Below are 21560 nucleotides of genomic sequence, written 5' to 3'. Positions count from 1 at the left end.
AAAGACATAGACTAACAAACTGGCTACACAAACAAGACCCAACATTTTGCTGCTTACAGGAAACTCATCTCAGAGAAAAGGATAGACACTACCTCAGAATGAAAGGCTGGAAAACAATTCTCCAAGCAAATGGCATGAAGAAACAAGCTGGAGTAGCCATTCTAATATCTGATAAGATTGACTTCCAACCCAAAGTCATTAAAAAAGACAGGGAGGGACACTTCATACTCATCAAAGGTAAAATCCTCCAAGAGGAACTATCAATCCTGAATATCTATGCTCCAAATACAAAGGCAGCCACATTCATTAAAGAAACTTTAGTAAATCTCAAAGCACACATTGCACCTCATACAATAATAGTGGGAGACTTCAACACACCACTTTCACCAATGGACAGATCATGGAAACAGAAACTAAACAGGGACACAGTGAAACTAAGAGAAATTATGAATCAAATGGATCTGGCAGATATCTACAGAACATTCTATCCTAAAACAAAAGGATATACCTTCTTCTCAGCACCTCATGGTACCTTCTCCAAAATTGACCACATAATTGGTCACAAAACAGGCCTCAACAGATATAAAAATATTGAAATTGTCCCATGCATCCTATCAGATCACCATGGACTAAGGCTGATCTTCAATAACAAAATAAATAATAGAAAGCCAACCTTCACGTGGAAACTGAACAACACTCTTCTCAATGATACCTTGGTCAAGGAAGGAATAAAGAAAGAAATTAAGGACTTTTTAGAGTTCAATGAAAATGAAGCCACAACATACCCAAACTTATGGGACGCAATGAAAGCATTTTTAAGAGGAAAACTCATAGCTCTGAGTGCCTCCAAAAGGAAACTAGAGAGAGCACACATTAGCAGCTTGACAACACACCTAAAAGCACTAGAACAAAAGGAAGCAAATTCACCCAAGAGGAGTAGACGGCAGGAAATAATCAAACTCAGGGGTGAAATCAACCAAGTGGAAACAAGAAAAACTATTCAAAGAATCAACCAATCAAGGAGCTGGTTCTTTGAGAAAATCAACAAGATAGATAAACCCTTAGCCAGACTCACTAGAGGGCACAGGGAAAGCATCCTAATTAACAAAATCAGAAATGAAAAAGGAGACATAACAACAGATCCTGAAGACATCCAAAACACCATCAGATCCTTCTATCAAAGGCTATACTCAACAAAACTGGAGAACCTGGATGAAATGGACAAGTTCCTAGACAGATACCAGGTACCAAAGTTGAATCAAGATCAGGTTAATGATCTAAACAGCCCTATATCCCCCAAAGAAATAGAAGCAGTCATTAATAGTCTCCCAACTAAAAAAAGCCCAGGACCAGATGGGTTTAGTGCAGAGTTCTATCAGACCTTCAAAGAAGATCTAATCCCAGTTCTTCACAAACTATTCCACAAAATAGAAACAGAAGGTACTCTACCCAACTCATTCTATGAAGCCACAATTACTCTGATACCTAAACCACAAAAAGACCCAACAAAGATAGAAAACTTCAGACCAATATCCCTTATGAATATTGATGCAAAAATCCTCAATAAAGTTCTTGCTAACCGAATCCAAGAACACATCAAAACAATCATCCATCCTGACCAAGTAGGTTTCATCCCAGGGATGCAGGGATGGTTCAATATACGGAAATCCATCAACGTAATCCAGTATATAAACAAACTCAAAGACAAAAACCACATGGTCATCTCCTTAGATGCGGAAAAAGCATTTGACAAGATCCAACACCCATTCATGATAAAAGTCTTGGAAAGATCAGGAATTCAAGGCCCATACCTAAACATGATAAAAGCAATCTACAGCAAACCAGTAGCCAACATCAAAGTAAATGGTGAGAAGCTTGAAGCAATCCCTCTAAAATCAGGGACTAGACAAGGCTGTCCACTTTCTCCATACCTATTCAACATTGTACTTGAAGTCCTAGCCAGAGCAATTCGACAACAAAAGGAGATCAAAGGGATACAAATTGGAAAAGATGAAGTCAAAATATCACTTTTTGCAGATGATATGATAGTATATATAAGTGACCCTAAAAATTCCACCAGAGAACTCCTAAGCCTGATAAACAGCTTCGGTGAAGTAGCTGGATATAAAATTAACTCAAACAAATCAATGGCCTTTCTCTACACAAAGAATAAACAGGCTGAGAAAGAAATTAGGGAAACAACACCCTTCTCAATAGTCACAAATAATATAAAATATCTTGGCGTGACTCTAACTAAGGAAGTGAAAGATCTGTATAATAAAAACTTCAAGTCTCTGAAGAAAGAAATTATAGAAGATCTCAGAAGATGGAAAGATCTCCCATGCTCATGGATTGGCAGGATCAACATTGTAAAAATGGCTATCTTGCCAAAAGCAATCTACAGATTCAATGCAATCCCCATCAAAATTCCAAATCAATTCTTCAACGAATTAGAAAGTGCAATCTGCAAATTCATCTGGAATAACAAAAAACCTAGGATAGCAAAAACTCTTCTCAAGGATAAAAGAACCTCTGGTGGAATCACCATGCCGGACCTAAAGCTCTACTACAGAGCAATTGTGATAAAAACTGCATGGTACTGGTATAGTGACAGACAAATAGACCAATGGAATAGAATTGAAGACCCAGAAATGAACCCACACACCTATGGTCACTTGATCTTCGACAAGGGAGCTAAAAACATCCAGTGGAAGAAAGACAGCATTTTCAACAAATGGTGCTGGCACAACTGGTTGTTAACATGTAGAAGAATGCGAATCGATCCATTCCTATCTCCATGTACTAAGGTCAAGTCTAAGTGGATCAAGGAACTTCACATAAAACCAGAGACACTGAAACTTATAGAGGAGAAAGTGGGGAAAAGCCTTGAAGATATGGGCACAGGGGAAAAATTCCTGAATAGAACAGTAATGGCTTGTGCTGTAAGATCGAGAATTGACAAGTGGGACCTCATGAAACTACAAAGCTTCTGCAAGGCTAAAGACACCATCAATAAGACAAAAAAACCACCAACAGATTGGGAAAGGATCTTCACCTATCCTAAATCAGATAAGGGACTAATATCCAATATATATAAAGAACTCAAGAAGGTGGACTCCAGAAAGTCAAATAACCCCATTAAAAAATGGGGCTCAGAACTGAACAAAGAATTCTCACCTGAGGAATACCGAATGGCAGAGAAGCACCTGAAAAAATGTTCAACATCCTTAATCATCAGGGAAATGCAAATCAAAACAACCCTGAGATTCCACCTCACACCAGTCAGAATGGCTAAGATCAAAAATTCAGGTGACAGCAGATGCTGGCGAGGATGTGGAGAAAGAGGAACACTCCTCCATTGTTGGTGGGATTGCAAGCTTGTACAACCACTCTGGAAATCAGTCTGGCGGTTCCTCAGAAAACTGGACATAGTACTACCGGAGGATCCAGCAATACCTCTCCTGGGCATATATCCAGAAGATGTCCCAACCGGTAAAAAGGACACATGCTCCACTATGTTCATAGCAGCCCTATATATAATAGCCAGAAGCTGGAAAGAACCCAGATGTCCCTCAACAGAGGAATGGATACAGAAATTATGGTACATTTACACAATGGAGTACTACTCAGCTATTAAAAAGAATGAATTTATGAAATTCCTAGCCAAATGGATGGACCTAGAGGGCATCATCTTGAGTGAAGTAACACAATCACAAAAGAACTCACACAATATGTATTCATTGATAAGTGGATATTAGCCCAAAACTTAGGATACCCAAGATATAAGATACAATTTGATAAACGCATGAAACTCAAGAAGAATGAAGACCAAAGTGTGGACACTGTGCACCTTCTTAGAATTGGGAACAAAACACCCAGGGAAGGAGCTACAGAGACAAAGTTCGTAGCTGTGATGAAAGGATGGACCATTTAGAGACTGCTGTATCCAGGGATCCGTCCCATAATCAGCTTCTAAACGCTGACACCATTGCATACACTAGCAAGATCTTGCTGAAAGGACCCAAATATAGCTGTCTCTTGTGAGACGATGCCGGGGCCTAGCAAACACAGGAGTGGATGTTCACAGTCAGCTATTGGATGTATCACAGGGCTCCCAATGGAGAAGCTAGAGAAAGTACCCAAGGAGCTAAAGGGATCTGCAACCCTATTGTTGGAACAACATGATGTACTAACCGGAACCCTGGAGCTCTTGTCTCTAGCTGCATATATATCGAAAGATGGCCTAGTCGGCCATCAATGGAAAGAGAGGCCCATTGGACTTGCAAACTTTATATGCCCCAATATAGGGGAATGCCAGGGCCAAAAGAATGGGAATGGGTGGGTAGGGAAGTGGGGGGCGCTATGGGGGACTTTTGGGATAGTATTGGAAATGTAATTGAGGAAATTATGTAATAAAAATATTAAAAAAAAAATGTTCAATGAAAAGCAAAAAAAAAAAAAAATAAATAAATATACTTGTGATAGAACTCTATTTGTTAATGGCAGGTCTTCAAATATTTTTAATCTAGGAACATGAAAAGCATCTGACCATGCATGCAACTGGTAATTGATAAACACACAAGACAACAAATGCTAAATAAATTGAGGACACTAAGAACGAGGGGTTTCAGCATCCTCAAATTTAACATCTGTTCACCTTCCTTTCTTTCAAAAGGGTGCTACCTATGACCTTCCCCCATCTTGGAAAGATATCCACATATGCTGCCGCTAGGATGTGGTTCCTTGTGATTCTGTCTTTTGAGTTTCGTTTCCTAAGCAGCCTATTTTGTTTATCTCTTTGGAGTTGTTGTCCTAAGTGAGAAGTTAGGTTGTTGATGGTTGCTAATAAAGCACTTTGATCTCATTTGTGTGGAAGGTGTTATATATATGAAGGCAGGATCTCCAGATTTTCAAAAAGAGACACATTTTCAAGTCACATTTAAGAAATTATAAAGTGCTGAAGGTTCCTGGATTTGTAGTGCTGAGTAGCTACTGATATCAGCAGCCAACACCTAAAAGTACCAAAAAGAAAAAAAAAAAAGTGTGACTTTCACTTCTTTGCAAGTTCTCTTGGACAAAGAAGAATGAAAAGAGAGCAGAACAGAAAAATGTCAAAATGGTATTTAACTGATTATTATAAAAATCTAAAATGCAAATGTTCTGAGATACTAAAAAATTTTAATAAAGAATATCAGCAACTCTACAGCTCATCTGAGCATAAATATATTTTTTTCGTATATTTCATCAGGTTAATTAAAATCCAAAGGCTTGAATCTTCATTGCTATGTCTGAATCAAACTATGTGCTTTTGCTTGCTTTCTAGCTAATTCAATAATGTCATTTTGTCCCTAGAGAGGGTAGTCAATGAAAGGATATTCTGTGGCTAGGTAGGTATGCTGGATAAGTAATTAAAGGCACTTGTGCACAGAGATTGAAGGAAAGGCCATCCAGTGACTGTCCCATCTGGGGATCCATCCCATATACAGTCACTAAACCCAGACACTATTGTGGATGCCAACAAGTACTTGCTGACAGGAGTCTGATATAGCTGCCTCTTGAGAGACTCTGCCAGTGCCTGACAAATCCAGAGGTGGATGCTCTCAGCCAACCATTGGACTGAGCACAGGGTCCCCAGTGAAGGAGCTAGAGAATGAGCCCAAGGAGATGAAGGGGTTTGCAGCCCCATAGGAGGAACAACAATATAAACCAACCAGTACCTCCAGAGCTTCCAGGGACTAAACCCACCAACCAAAGAAAACACATGGTGGGACTAATGGCTCTAGTTGCATATGTAGCAGAGGATGGCCTTGTTGGACGTCAATGGGAAGAGAGGTCCTTGGTCTTGAGAAGGCTCGATGCCCCACTGTAGGGGAATGCCAGGACAGGGAAGTGGGAGTGGGTAGGTTGGTACGCATGGAGAGTGGGATGGGATAGGGGATTTTCGGAAGAGAAACCAGGAATGGGGATAACATTTGAAATGTAAGTAAAGAAAATATCTAATAAAAAAAAAACATGAATGTGAACCCTGGGACCCCCACAGTGATATCCCTAAGTTCTCTCATACTTGTATACACACCATGCCATTTATCCTCTCACCCACTTACCCTTCACACACATGATAAATAAATACATATGATTTATTTATTCTTCTATCATACAATACAACTGACCAGTTTACCCCTCCCTCCTCTCCTCCCAGCTCCCCACTCACCTTCCCTGTTCCATAGATCCACTCCTCTTCCATTTGTCTTCAGGGGTATCAGATGAATATGACATAACAATGTACAATAAGTCTAGGTACAAAGTGTCACGTAAAGGTTGGAAGAAGCAACACACCAGTAGGACAAGGGTCCCAAGAACGGGCAAAAGAGTCAGAGACTTTATCCACTCCCCACAGGGGGAAAAAAGTAATTTAAAATTTTAAAAGAATATTCTGTAGCTAATTTCCACTACATGCACCACACACAGAAAGTGATAAGCAGTTGATTCATTTGTCTAGCTAATGACTCCCTGAAGATTGTACCACTTGTATAGGTGAGCACTTTCATTCCAGGCCCCATTATTTACACTTCAACTCAGAAAGCTCTGTGCTACACCTAAGGCTCTTTTGAATTCAAGACAAGATATTACCACTATTTTAACCCTCTCTGTTCTATCTAGAACAAGAGGTATTTTTTTTGGGGGGGGTGTTTGGTTTTTTAATTCTGGCCTCAAACTCACAGATTCGCCTGCCTCTGCCACCAAAAGTGCTGGGCTTAAGACAAACTCCACCAAAGCCAGCGAGCTCCTTCATTTTATAATAAACTTAAGAGTCTAAATTTCTCAAGACTACATTGATGTTGCATGAAATGAGGTGAAGAAAATGCCTGACATAGCAAGTGCTTAGTGTCTTATTTATATAAAATGCATATTTAATAATTACCAAACCATATGAGCAAATAATTTGAAAAAGTCCAATGCAAAGAATCATCATTTTCCTAGGTAGTACTCTTGTTCTAAATTCTCTGTGAGATATTTGGGAAGAAGACAGGACAGAAGTTTGATTGCCATTTTACAAAATTACTAAATGAAGTCAAGAATAATTGCAGTGGCAACTCCTAGGGAGCCAGAGCTAGAGCCCAGTAGTATCTATAGCTAGGTCATGCTTTCCTTACAACAGGAAAAGCATCCATGCCCAGGAGATGACCAGCAAGAAGGGCCTGCCCTATATTTAATGACTATCCATTATGTAAAAGGCAGGTCCACAGAGAATGTCAGGAGAGGTTAATGAGGTTAACAAAACCTCTTAGGGCTGATTACAAAGATCGAGCATGTGAGTAATGTTTAGAATAAACGAAATGCAAACAAACAAACAATATATAAAATAAGCGCACTTCAGACCATTCAAGATTTGCTGCAAGGGCTTAAAAGGACAAATATTTCAGGATTCAAATTCTAGACAAAAATAATCATGTGTCTAAATGAAGCAAACTGGCACTCACACAGTACTGAAAATGTAACTGCGTCGTCAGTTTTCTTATTGCTTCAAAACACTTGATCTTTTTCCCATTACTTTGGGGATCTCAGGCATCCAAAGCAAACCTACTTTTGACAAGCAATTACCAGGGCAGATGGGAAAATAGCCACCCTACCTCAGGGTGAGTGCCCCCATTTTGTTTTACTTGAAACATCACTAGCCATGAGGAAAATAATTCTGCTTAAAAAGCTATCTGCATTTTCAAAAGCACCACCTTTCCCATCGCCCTGGAATGTTGATGTGTAACAGTCCCAGCTGCTTTTAATGTTACCCACTTGGTAAGAATTATTTATTTGGGCGAGTGACCAATAGAGTAGGGCTAAATCATCTTGCTCTACTTAAGCAAAAACTAATGAAATTTTATTGGGCTCTCCTGTGAACATGCAGTGCAGTCACAATTTTTGAATATGAACATAGGTTTATGCTACAGCATTAAGTGATTTTTGTGGTGCTGTATTGACCTAGATAACATATCAAAAACATCATGTATTCTGTTGAAACACAGCCCTTACTAAAAAAAATCTGTATATTAAAAGCCTCAAATGTATTTAAATTAGGAAATATCAAAGAGTAATCATAAGATAATGTATAAATGAATAATAGGCTTAATGTGCATAAATTAAGCATTTGAGAAGGTCTATTCATTCATTTTGCCCAATGGCACAGACATTGTTGAATTCCCTGAAGCAGTCAATTATCAAACAAAACCCTCATGATGAGGATGTTGGCTTCTAACAAACGAACTGTAAGGCATCTGTCACATAGGATCTTCAAAGTAGTCTCTGAAAGCCTTGAAGCAGTGCCATGAGGATATGGCACAAGAACCTTACAACTTTAGATGTAAAAGAAGAAGAAAGGAAATATTTAAGCTGAAATTCTATTAATTGTTTGTTAGCATGTGCTGTATACTCCCAGAACAAAGAAAAACACGGACAGGGAAAAACACACACACACACACACACACACACACACACACACACACACACACACGCACACATAGTTTTGGGGCCATGTGTGGCTCTCTAGTAGGAAAGAGCAAGCAATCTCTAACTGCCATTCCAGGCAGTCCAAGGCAAGTACAAAAACATGCATGTGAGAACTGTGTAATGAGAACAATAGGAAAGGAGACATTGACACTTATCTGAAATGGATAAATTGGATTAAAACATATTTCTCTTTTACAATCTCTGGTTTCAAAGGGACCCCACAGTTCATGTGATGGTTCGCCTATCATTTTGTAGTGACAATTTCAACATGACTTGCCAAATGCCAGTTGTTGCAAGCCTTTTTCCGGAGGCTTTTACAGATGGGTTAAAACTCAAGGATTTTATAGGAGTAAGACTGTAGATTGTTTGTTTATTTTCCTGCTTTTTTATGGTTTATGCTTCTGTCTCCTTCCCCAGGAACTCTTCCAGCTTAATTGGCTGATTAGGTAATAGTCTTGCTTTCACAGAACTTTGGCCTTTATACATGCAGGATCAGCAGCACTTGGGAACTTGTTAGATCAGTAAACGCTCTGGCCCCACATCAGATCTAACAAATCAGAAAGTATGTGGACATGCCCACAGAAGTCCAATCTTTTCTTCAACAAACCCTCTAGGGGATTAAGGTATACACCTTATCAAGTTTGAAAATCACTGACCTATAGAAGAGAAAGATTACCACAGAGGCATTAGGACTGACATCTCAGCTCAAAATTGCACCCCAAAGACCTTCCTATTTGTTATGGGATAGCAGTGATTAATGGAAACATCATAAAGACTTTCATACAACAACTCAGAAGTATTTATAGTAAGGCCTCAGAAGTAGTGTTATACCCTGAATAACGCAGTTTCCAACAGCAGGATTTATGCTATGATTATCCCCTGCATAAGATGCTATAAGAATGCTGAAAGTATAGCTCATTATGCAGTCTATTTTTGCCCCCCTTGAAGACTTGAACAAACTGACAATTCAGGAATGTACAGGGCAAAATTCAAACACTAGTGAGCAAGGAGTCACGTGTTCTCTCCCAGCCCAGGCCATCTCAAGGACTACTTTTTGTACAGAATGTTCAGCCTGTAGAAAAGACCAGTTCTTCTGTTCCTGTGGAGAAAGTTGCCTAACCTGTCCACGTGCTACTTCCTGCTCAGCAGGAGAGGTCCTTGATTTGGAGTTACCCTTCAAGGATTGCTTACGCCCATGTTAGCAACAAAAGCAAAGAGCTGTAACTTTTCTGGCCCTAAACCATATTTTCCTTGTGAAAGATTTTAATCAAAAATACAATGCAGTAAATTACATCTTCTTTCAACAATTTAGTTTTTTGTCCTTGTTTTCCAAACCAACTTCTGTACTTAAGGTTAATGTTGTTGCCAGAAGTGTTGAATGAATATTGGAAAGTTGACAGAGAAGACAAAAGACAATAAATAGGGACAAAGGAGAATGGAGCCAAGGGTTGATTGAAGACTAGAGATAATTTGACTATGTCACGAAAATAGCAAATACAAAATGAGTTAGACCTTGTGCATCAGAGCTGTCTAACAAGCAGCTTGTTAGTTAAATAAAGCTCTCAGTATATTCTGCCCTGCTCTTCACATTTAACTCCAAACATTTAGAAGATTCAACACTGAGTTAAAGCGAAGAAGCAATTCCCTTGGGGTTGCTGCTTTAGCATAGTGACAGCAGGTAGACAGCTTGGCAGCAGGCTGTATCCTCCAGAGAATAGAAAAAGAAACAATGTGAGAGATGATCTTCCCCACACGTGTTCCTAAAGTCACATCGGACATGCCATCTAAGTTCAACTTACCTTGTTCTAAGCAAGTACAGCAGGAAGAGGATTGTGTTGTTAAAGATTTAAGGAGGCAAGGTATTCCATCCATGTCTCCAAATCAAAGGAAAGCCCCCAGTGAAGATGCAAAGCATGAAGCTCCTGGCTTGAAGAGTACACAAGCATGAACACAAAGCACATGCATACACACACAAACACACAACAACACACACAAATAATTACACTGGGCTGAGACCTGTTTGAAGACGAGCCAGCATACATACAGTCCAGACAGTATCCTCTATCATCTGGCTTAACAGCCCTGAAGATTTCTCTATAGCATTGAATGGATGAGGTTTCAGAAACAAAGATGCATTCTTAAGGATCCAGGACTTGGGGTTAAAGTAGTTTCAGTTTTTGTTTTGTTTCATTTGGCTTTGCTATGGTACTGGATTGAATCCAGAGTCTTGAACATGCTACTTAAGTGGTCTACCACTGATGTATAGCCATATCTCATTTAGTAGTTTTTCATTTTGATATAAGACTTCTCTGTATTGCCCAGGCTGGCCTTAAGCTCAATGTGGAGCCCAAATGGCTCTTGTATTTAATGATCTTCCAACCTCAACCTCCTGAGTAGCTGGGAGTACAGGCCTGTGTCAACAGGCTGAGCCTGAAGGGAAGTTTAACATGACAAGTTTAGCATGTCAAGGGCAGGTCAATTGGTTCTGTATACATTAGATGCAATTGGAGAAATCTGAGTACTCTCTGGGATACACAATGGGGTAACACAATGATAGGAATAAAAAATATTATGTAATATAGCATTTAGCTTATCAAAGATACATCATGACCATGTGCACTTCCCTACTCAACTGGAGTCTTGAAAATTCATAGTTTCCACAGGCTACTTTGGGCCTAAAATCAATACACAGAACAAGTTATATAATTGGTACAGAAATTAGATGTCCTGAGTGTATCAGTAAAAGGGAGATAGATATAAGGATAGCATCTAGAATTGGGAAGCAACTTGAGCTTAGAGATTGAAGCTCACAAACTGGCAGCTGAAGAGCTTAATATATTGTACGGGCCATCTGGAGATGGGGCACCTGAGAAGAGAGACTGGGCTCAAGAGCTTTGGGGGTTGAAACTCTGAGTGTGCCTCATCCCCCCTCAGTTTTATTTATGAAATGTCAAACACTGAAAATTAGAAAGAAGACTTTAATTTTGTCCCAAAATTTATATACTGAATATATGATATTCAATATATGATATACACTGAATGAATGATATCAGCTAGTGATTACAGGAAGTACTAACAGCTCAAGGATAAAAAGAGTTAAGACTTATTCTTGTAAAAAAAAATAGATGACATGGAGTATGTAAATAATGAGAACAAATGCGGCAATATACAGGGGATCTTAGAACATTTAAAGTCTGATACATTACAAAAAGAGCTCAATACTGATAAATGTAGAATAATACATTTTATGGAGCTTTATCATATTCTGTACGTTGGTGTGGATCATAAAATATGAGGAATAAAAAAGTAGGGGAGTAGAAAGATAATGTGTGCACATTATTTATGAGGGATGGAGATTGAAATGAATGAGAAGAAGAACAGGTAGACAATGTCTTGAATAATGATGACTTTGATGAGTAGTTATCACCCAAATCTGTGTGCTTCATAAAATATGAGGAATAGTGAGAAGCAGAAGAGTCAAGAGACGGGTCTCCTCAGAATGAGATACAGAATGAAGGAAGAGAGGAATCTAGGGAAACGCACAGAATAATGATGACTTTTATGAGTCTTTCACTCACTGCCCTGGATCCTTCATAAATATAAGCCATATAGAAAATAAAAGAGCAACAAAAAGAAGAGACAGATCTGTGTCTGTCATAAAATATGAGACAATAACGCCAACCAGGCTTGACAAAATAAAAACAAAAATAATTGAGTCTAGTACAACTATGGAAAGACACAATATCTAGATTAATGTGGGCAAATAAAATGAGGGAGTGTAAAACTGTTTTACCTAAAGAGAGTCAGCAAGAACAAGCTAGGCATTATTGTGGCAAAGCCCTCAACAAAGTTAACTGATGGAAGACTGGCAAGTTCACAAGTCACCTATGTGTGCCCCCAGAATGATCAACAATATTTTGGGGTGAGTTGTCTCTGCACAGTCTCTCCTCAGGCCCCTGGCTCCAATTTGTAAGTAGTTGGTAAGAGAGTTTTCAAAATTCTCTTCAACTTAACCTCTATTTATATTATCAAATATTTTGTGTAGATTTTGAAACTGTTACTACAGGGACTGGAGAGCTCACTCACTGCTTTCATAAAGCACAGAGGTCCTATTCCCAGCATGTGCATGGTTGCTAACAACTGCCTTGGGAACAGAGTATCTGATGCCTTCTTCTAGGTTCAGTGGGCCCTGTACCCATGTGTTACATTTAAATACATTTTACATATGTTTACATATGTAAACACATAATACATCCCAGCTTACTCAGGCCCCATTCGCTCCAGCCTATAGGTTTTTGTTTCTGTTTTTGTTTTGTTTTGTCTTGTTTATTTATTTCTCATTACAGATGGTTGTGAGCTACCATGTGTTTGCTGGTATTTGAACTCATGACTTCTGGTAGAGCAATTATACTAAGAGTATAATTACTCTTAACTGCTGAGCCATCTCACCAGACCCTTAGTACATCTTAAAAACATGAAACAAGCTGTTACTTCATAAATGGGGAGGTTTTCTTTATTTTTCTTCTTTTGCCATTGTACTTGGAACCAGAAATCTGATTTGTCAACAATAGTTCAAAATCTAGAACTCAAAAACTGTGGATGCCTTCTGTATTAGAACAACTAAGAGGTGAGAGTGATTGAGAAAACTCAGATCTGGCCAAGGAGCTGTCAGTGTTCAATTTACAGGTCAATCATCTGTACTACAGAACTAGGAGTATTGGCCTGAGTGCTCAGAATATGCATAAATGCTGATAGCAGTAATTATATTATTTCAATTTGTGTAATATTTAATGTCTTATCATTCATATTAAGCAATGTCCTAAGGGAAGTCAGAGTAAGTCCTATCAGCTTCACTTAAAACCAGTTTCTCAAACTGCAGTAGCAATTACTGATGAGTTTTACAGTTTAAAACACACTTAGGTTGATACCTTTCTGTGCTTTATTTGGAGATGCTTTGATTGTGTACTTTTGTTCTGTTACTATTAACCTTCAGATATGTGCCTTGAATTATAATTATGTTGAAATATATAAAATCCTAGGGTGAAATTATTGGGGTTAATCAGGAAATCTATGTTGGTACAAAAAAAATTGGCTCACCTGAATTGAAGATTTATCTTTGCAGAACACTCTGAACCCTATGTAATTTTTTAAAAGGATAGTATACAATGCCTTAGCCTATTTTTCCTTAGACTTACCTGTTTGAGCAACAAAATTCATAAATGAGAGCTCAGAACTGTCAAAGCTAAGACTGGAGTCTAAGGAAAACTCTCCCCTCCCTACACACAGTTCAAATAAATGACAAACCAGTGTAAAATCCTTGCTTTGAATCTATTCCATGGCCCTCTTGCCATATTACATACTCCTAAAATGGGTTACAATTTGTCTGACAATTTAGAGCTGAAAACAATGGTCACTTTCCTGGACTGTGCCCTTTAACAACAGTCCCATTGAACTAGAATGAAATATCATTTTAGCGAAGATGAGTTTATTTGTTTAAAAGAGAAATGTCCATAAATGTTTTATTTAAATTAGAGAAGGGAAACATTCTGTTGGTTTTGAACGCTAACTGTATCTTCATTGTAGATTTCAAATTCATCCAACTAGGAGATGGGGTGTGGGCTCAACAGATAAAACCTTTAACAGGCAAGCTGAGTTAAGATCTACAGAATCAACCTAAAGCTAGACATAATAGCACATATCTGTAATCTCAGTGCCCTTATAACAAATGGCAAATGACAGGAGAATCTCCAGAAGCTAGCAGGCCAGCTAGTCTGATGTATACAGCATCCAACAACAGGAAACCCTGTCTCAAGTTGTAAGAAAAAGACCAATTCCCAAGATTATACTTGGATTTCTAGATGCAAGCATAACACACAACATATACAACCACCCAACTAAGTTTGCTTGCTTGGTTCTATTTTCTAGACAAAATAGTTTGGCAGTGTATATCAAGAGCTTTAATATAGTTATTCTTGTAGGAGTAGATGAATAGAAAATATACACAAAAACGATTTTGCAGTTAACTGTGGTTAAAAGGCAAAAATAAAGAAGAATATAGGTGATCAACAGGAACTTTGGGCATACATAGAAGGTATTTTTATATTAACTAATGTAATTCATTTTATTTTGACAAAAAGTATAATAGAACAGAAAGAAGATCAAGGAAATAAGAAGTTCAGCAAAGAAAAAAGAAAAGAAGAAACAGCATGTCTTCGAATAAAAGTCAGATTAAACAAGTCATGGAATATCGCTTTAAGGATAAATTATGTAGTAATGAAAGTACATATTCTCAAAGCATCAGATAATATTAATAGCATAATATTAACTTTAAAATGTTAGAATTGTGAATGATGCCTAATATGATCCCAATGTTGATACATAAAAAAAAATACCATCCCCAAAATATTATTAGGACTTTTTCCTAGTTGGTTTAATTGGTTTGTTTGTTTTTTTTTTTTTTCATTAGGCTTGAACGTTTTCCAGAGTGTCTACAACTTGATACTAGTGTTTAATTTTATTGTGCTTCTCTGAGTATTTTTGCCCTTTTGTTGCAGGCGTGCTTGTGTGATTCGAGGCCAAGTGGTGGCTGTAGATGGAACCCCTCTTGTGGGAGTCAATGTCAGTTTCTTGTATCACAGTGACTACGGCTTTACCATCAGTCGGCAAGATGGGAGGTATGCCTGTTGCTTCTGATCATTGTGGGAGGGACTCACACAATGTGACAAGGGTAGTAAGCCCATCTTCCCTTCAGGTGTATCTAGAAAAGGAAATAGTGACATTTATTTCCTCTATTTCCAATTTTAGTCCAACCAAATTTCTACCATTACACTATCATACTCAAGCCCTCTTGAAACACTGAACACGTGGTCATCTAATCCCATTTATAAATCTAACCTGAAAGGTCACTGAGATGATGCCAAGAAATACATGTCAAAACACAGAATAACATGGGAAGTTCTTCCACAATAAGCATAAAAACATTTCAGATATTTGAGAAATGACCCTGTAGAAAGGTTTCCTCTTAAAGTTCAAAATTCAGTCACGTTAACTAAGGGCTTCTAAAATGTGGCTTTCCTACACCTTGAAATGTAGCGTAGGGATAGAAGGGTGGACTGGCATGCACAAGGCCTGGGTTTGATCCTTAGCATCACAAAAACAAAGTCCCCTCCTAAATTACCTATTTCTTCAGTGATTGCAACTGATTGACAAGCATGGCCAGCCCATGTAACTATACAACAACCAGACAGTGCTTTCTCAGGGTTCTCTAAGACCTGGGAAGCAGGATCTCAGAGATAAGCCTTTCCACTTTAGAAAAGGATTTGCTCCCAAAAACATTTTTCTTGCTGTCATTTAGATAGACAGTTGTTCAGAATCATTGAGTCAATAGACCCATGTGTCCGTCTTGAAGGTAGCTATTTATGACTCTCAGGAACACTATAATAATAGCCTTGGGGTGCCCTAGTCTCCAGGTGGCTACCCTTAAAGTGTCCTACTCATAACAAAGCACTTCAGTACTCACAAAAAGACCTGTTGGCACAGGGCTTTATCACAGTGTGAGAGACTATCTTATTTCAAGAACCTACAATCAAACCTTATTAGTTCTACCCACTTCAGAAATGCTAATTGTTCAACTTGAGCTGCGCTAAATTTATTTTCTCAACTGCCTGTCAAGAAAATGTGTGTAAAATTAAAGACTATAAAGAGGAGGTTTTTAACCTACTTAAGACAAGAAACTGGTTTTAGAGAGTTTAGAAAATTATTTGTATGTAAATTATATTACTAGCCAGCCATCTTGTTAATAGAATAAGCTTCACAAAGATGTTAGGAAAAAATTCCTGTCAAATATTCCATAATTAGAACTCTCTGTTGATTAGAATGGACCTTTCTCTCCATTGGATTGAATAACAGGATTTTGGAAGTTCACCACTAACCAATAACTGACATAAAAAACAACTTTCTGCCTTGCCAATATCTTGAACCATATATATTAACTGAGAAAAGAATTATATCTTTGACTTCTTATGACCTATTGCAGAGGCAGAAGGAGGCCTTAGTTTAGGGCAATGCTTCATTTTATTTTTGTAAAAGAACCAAAAATAATTTTACTGTCTAAAATGTCTAGAAGCTTCTATTTCCAGATTTAAAAAAAAATATTTAAAAGATTAATTTTGTTGTGATTTTTGCACTTTGTATTTTAAATGCCAAAACCCTCCTCTGAGGAGCATTCTGTGAAAACAGGTTTATGTAAATGGGAAGTCTCTAGCAATGACATTCTTTACAAGATCCATAAAGAGTATATACATTCAAATTTCATGCCCTAAATGCCACCCAGACTATCCTACTAGCAATTATCAGACATAAAGTGACCATGATGAGGTTTTTCTTTTCTATGTCTGCTTGTTTCTCAGAGCAAGTACCTTTCAAAAGTACAAGAGTGCATGAAAGTACACCCAAAAATAAAGATTATAGAAAGGGTGATATTAACTAGTACATATAGTGCAGAATGCAGAATGCTGCGAAGGGCCCTCTGTCTCCATGTATCAGATCCATGAGTCTGCTGCAGTGCTTGCAGTTCTACCAGCAGTAGAGATTTACCTTGGGTTAACTTACCTCTACAAGCTCATGCCAAATTTCACAATGTTTGTCAACTAGACATTATTTATCTCCATATTAACAAGTTGCTAATTGACAAACACTTTTCTAGACACACAGAGAACATACAGAGTAGGAGACAAAAGCAAACGGAAGCATAGTGGTAGAAGTCAAAGGTTAGGTTCACAGATAGTAAAAGGCAAGAATAGTGGATAATAAAAGTCAAGTCTCAAGAAGACACAAACGTGTATTAGAGTTGCCTATATGCCAAATGTGTTTTCATTAATGTCACCTTCACCTTCACAACAACCCTATGGGGTCACCATTATTTATATTTTCCATTTTTGGCAGAGGACAAAGCTTACTGAGATTAACACAGCTGATCAGGTCAGAGTTCAAGGCTTCAAGTCAAGGAGGTTTCTTCTTTTCTTCTATTCTTTACCACCTTCAGTTTAGACAAGTAACTCGGTCAGTACAGGGTTGAAAGAAATTTTATAAGTACTTCAGCTAACAGCAAACGAAATAGGTGAAATGCTGATATTCTTAGAAGATTCCTGGAAAACATTAAGTGTTTCAGGAACTTTGTTTTCAATATTGGAAGATAAGGAAAGTCCCCTCTAATTCACTCCAGCTGATTGATATCAAAAGGCATCATGGAGGTTTCAATAATTTCCATCTATGAATAGGAGTGGTTTAACTTCTTACAGATGGACTAAAATCTATAAACAAATAACCCCTTTTGAAGCTTTTTTACTTGCTACCATACAACAGAAAAACATATTCTTAATGATTGACATAAATGAAAGGGATTTGTGATAGGAAAAAAAAATCTCAAAGAATAAACCACTCAGAGGGTACTTTGTTTGGCATTGCAATGGTTGACATGAATTTAAGGCATAGATCCACCTTCCACTTTCATGATAAGGAATAAGTCCAGCAATATTTCCTATGTATAACCAGGTGGAAAGAAGAAAAGCATGTAAGTCAATGTTTTCTAAGAAGGTAGAAAAACCAGAACATGTATGTATTCAGAGAGCAATATCTATCCTTATTCACATATGTGTGTGTGTATACATATAGATAGATGTGTTTGCATTCATACATATGTATATATAGTATATATCCCCAAATATATATATACATATATTTTTCTTATTATACAGCAATAATATATTAATTTACAGCAGTAGCTATAGATATGGATATATCATATTGGAAAACAAACTCAGACACAAAGTTAATATTATAGAGTTGAGACTCAAATCCCATATATATATATGTGTGTGTATGTGTGTACAAAAGAGAGATTTAAATTTAATTCAAGGCACATAGATTTGATCTATGTTGTTGTAGAGTCTGGTCATCTGATATCTATAGAATTGGTTCATATATTGAAAACTCAGGAACAATTTGTAGAGGTTCTGAGCAAGATTTTCTATTTCCTATGATAAACTTTAATTTTGTTCTTAAGTCTATCAAATGCTTGATGAGAATCCAGTCCATCATCTAAGAAATCTCCATTACTTAGTGTCAACTGGTTAAAGAACTTAACATCAGCTAAATGTCTCCATGCCAATATCTAAGATTTGTGTTTAGTTGAGTAACAAAGTTGCATAGCTTAGCCAAACTGAAACGTAACGCTACCTACCATAAGAAATCTAAAGGAAGTCTCAAGAACTCAGATTTCAGTAACTCTTCATGGAAGTCATCAAAAGCTGGCCTACAATTTAGTTGAATTGCAACAAAGAGAAATGTTCAGAAAATTTAGTAGAAGAATATACCTAAATTGAGAAAAAATTTAACTTGTGCCAATTCCCAACTATATACTTGACACATAAGTCTTTGTCTTATTTAAACAGTAGCTGTAAATATATCATATTGGATCCCGTATTAATAATATATAACTATATATAGCTCATAGAGATGTAAAAACTAACCCAGACACAAAATTAATATGATAAAAATGAGATTCAAACTCAAATGTGTTTGTAAAAAGAGACTAATCCCTAGATATTGGTTATTATTTGGATAATTTATTTGCCTTTTGTGTCTTTATGTTTGTTGTTTTTGTTTATTTGGTTGATTAGTTGGTTTTTCAATAAATAAGCATTCAGGTTTTACAAAGTATTTGTACAAAGCAAGCACCAAGGACATGAAGTGAAATCTATGTAAAAGTTGATGTAAAGGAAAGATTTCTTAACAAACAGTATTGGACATTTCATCTAACACTTGTCTTAAATGACTCTTGTTATCATGAATTCAGCCTCTCTGTCTAAAGCATAAGCTGTTTGCTTTTACTTTTTAATTCAAACCAAGATCATTTCCTATAATCTTCATTTTAGGAAAACATCTTAATATTATTGCTACTTCACTAAAAAGGCACAAATAAATATATGATTCTAACCATCCTTTGTTACTACCCATTATCTTTCTCTGAAAAATTTCTTCACTAACAGATGAATGGTAATACTTGATTCATTAAGTCAATTTCCCTCTCAGGCTTTTGGCATTAAAGAAGAGTTTTCCTGAAAGACCTTTTCTAATGTAGGGAAATGCTTACTTATATTGCTCTCATATGGACTTGCATTGCTTTGAGTATTAAGGAGCATCATATTGTCTCTTATGCATTTTTAAAGTGTAATGATAATGATTTATCATTTTGTTACATTTTATTATATTTCAACTTTTTGAGTGCTTTCAAGTGCACTACTTCAAAGACATCATTTTACTTAAAAAAGAAGTGAGGTGGAGCTATCAATGCAGAATGAAATGAAAGCTGAGGCTTTGATGCTCCCATACAATAGTCTTGTCATAGACCACTTCTATAGAGGGACAGAGTTGGCTTACAGAGAGATAATCTTCTTTTGTCAGAGACACCAGAGAGCTGGAGGCAGAGATAAGTATGGCAAGTTACCGATTTTCTTACAATAGGAAGCCAAAATCAGAAATTCTAAATATGGAATTTAAACATAATCAGGAACTAAAGAAGGTGGTTAGATGCAGAAGGTTCATGCATTGTTTAGTTCAATCAAGTTTCTCTGAACACTTTTCCTCTCCTGGTATGTTTCACCCAAAGTTATCTCAGAGAGACACTGGCTGACTTCTGACACTGTATTTGTGGCCCTGAACAAGACATTTAACCTTTGACTCTTTTCATATATATACAGAAAAAGATAGATATAGATCAATAGATATATTAATAGATGATAGAAAATAAATGCTTATACATGTAAATATACATGTTATATATAGCTTCTTATAGAATTTTTCAGGGTAACTATGCATATTTCAAATACTGCAAAATATTAACTGGTCAAACAAGGAGAAGCAGTAATGTCAAATTTGGTTTTACAAAAATATGCATGAAATAATTTTGTTTAAAACAATAGTAGAATTGATATTTCAATTGATGAATATCAAACACTGTTAAAAATTTTATATCAAAAATCTACTGAATGATTAAAAAAAGAAGTCATTCATGAAATGAATACAAAGTGAGTGGAGATTTAAAAACAGAACATAGCCTATTTATTTTAAATATTACATTTTATTTGGACTGTACATATCATTAAGGGTAATTCTCTTCTCCCTCCCCCACTCCTTCCTCTGCCTTCTCTCCCTCCTCCTCTTCCTCCTTCTCTTCCTCCTGTTTCTTTTTCCTTTTTAGCTTTGATCTCGTAGCCATTGGTGGTATCTCTGTAGTCTTAATCTTTGACCGATCACCTTTCCTGTCTGAAAAGAGAACACTCTGGTTGCCCTGGAATCAGTTTATTGTGGTGGAGAAAGTGATCATGCAGAGAATTGTAGCAGACGCACCATCCTGTGATATTTCCAACTTCATCAGCCCAAATCCTATTGTACTTCCTTCACCACTCACATCATTTGGAGGATCCTGTCCAGAAAGGGGAACAATTGTACCCGAGCTTCAGGTGGGTATATTGGGCTTTGTGTGTGTGTGTGACAGTGTATTATGTTATGGTTAATTCTTTTTCTATCATTTCTGTTGCCCCTATAATATGGATTCCTTTGTTTTTCAAAAGAAGCATTTCTAATGAAGTCTTTCTTGCACATTATTGACTAAGAAGGATATAAGGGCACTATCTGTGGCCATGAAATAGCAAGGTAAAATAGCTCTCGAGAAAAATGTTCACTTTTGATCAAATTAAAATAGTGCCCTAAAAATCATGGTGAGCTGGCTTAATGGCGATAATACTATGGTCAATGAGCTTGGACTGTTTCTGTTCTGAAATTGAACCTGCTTAAAATCTATTTTCCTTCTATTGTATAGGTTGTATTTGCTGTCATTCTTAGAAGTCATGAAAGTTCTTCTTGTATAGTGTATTTAGTAAGGTAGTTTTCTTTTTTATCTTTTTTTATTATTAGGTATTTATTTCATTTACATTTCCAATGCTATCCCAAAAGTCCCCCACACCCTCCCACACCCACTCCCACCTCTTGGCCCTGGC

The 21560-nt window shown here is 37.1% G+C and overlaps 1 protein-coding gene across 2 annotated transcripts in view; it reads left to right on the top strand.

Annotated features, from left to right (window-relative positions):
- Nucleotides 1–21560, top strand: part of Tenm1 (teneurin transmembrane protein 1) — an 889421-nt gene that overhangs the window by 719718 nt on the left and 148143 nt on the right. For both annotated transcript variants that reach the window (XM_029473263.2, XM_029473264.2), the window contains 2 exons: nucleotides 15057–15176; nucleotides 20762–21023. In XM_029473263.2, the coding sequence (XP_029329123.1) occupies nucleotides 15057–15176; nucleotides 20762–21023 (382 nt within the window). The remainder of the gene's footprint in view (nucleotides 1–15056; nucleotides 15177–20761; nucleotides 21024–21560) is intronic.

This window comes from Mus caroli, unplaced genomic scaffold, assembly GCF_978045245.1.
Source record: "Mus caroli unplaced genomic scaffold, Mus_caroli_1 scaffold_5, whole genome shotgun sequence".
Taxonomy (NCBI): domain Eukaryota; kingdom Metazoa; phylum Chordata; class Mammalia; order Rodentia; family Muridae; genus Mus; species Mus caroli.
The sequence above is the reverse complement of the archived record's forward strand: the minus strand, read 5'-3'. Positions and strand labels throughout refer to the sequence as shown.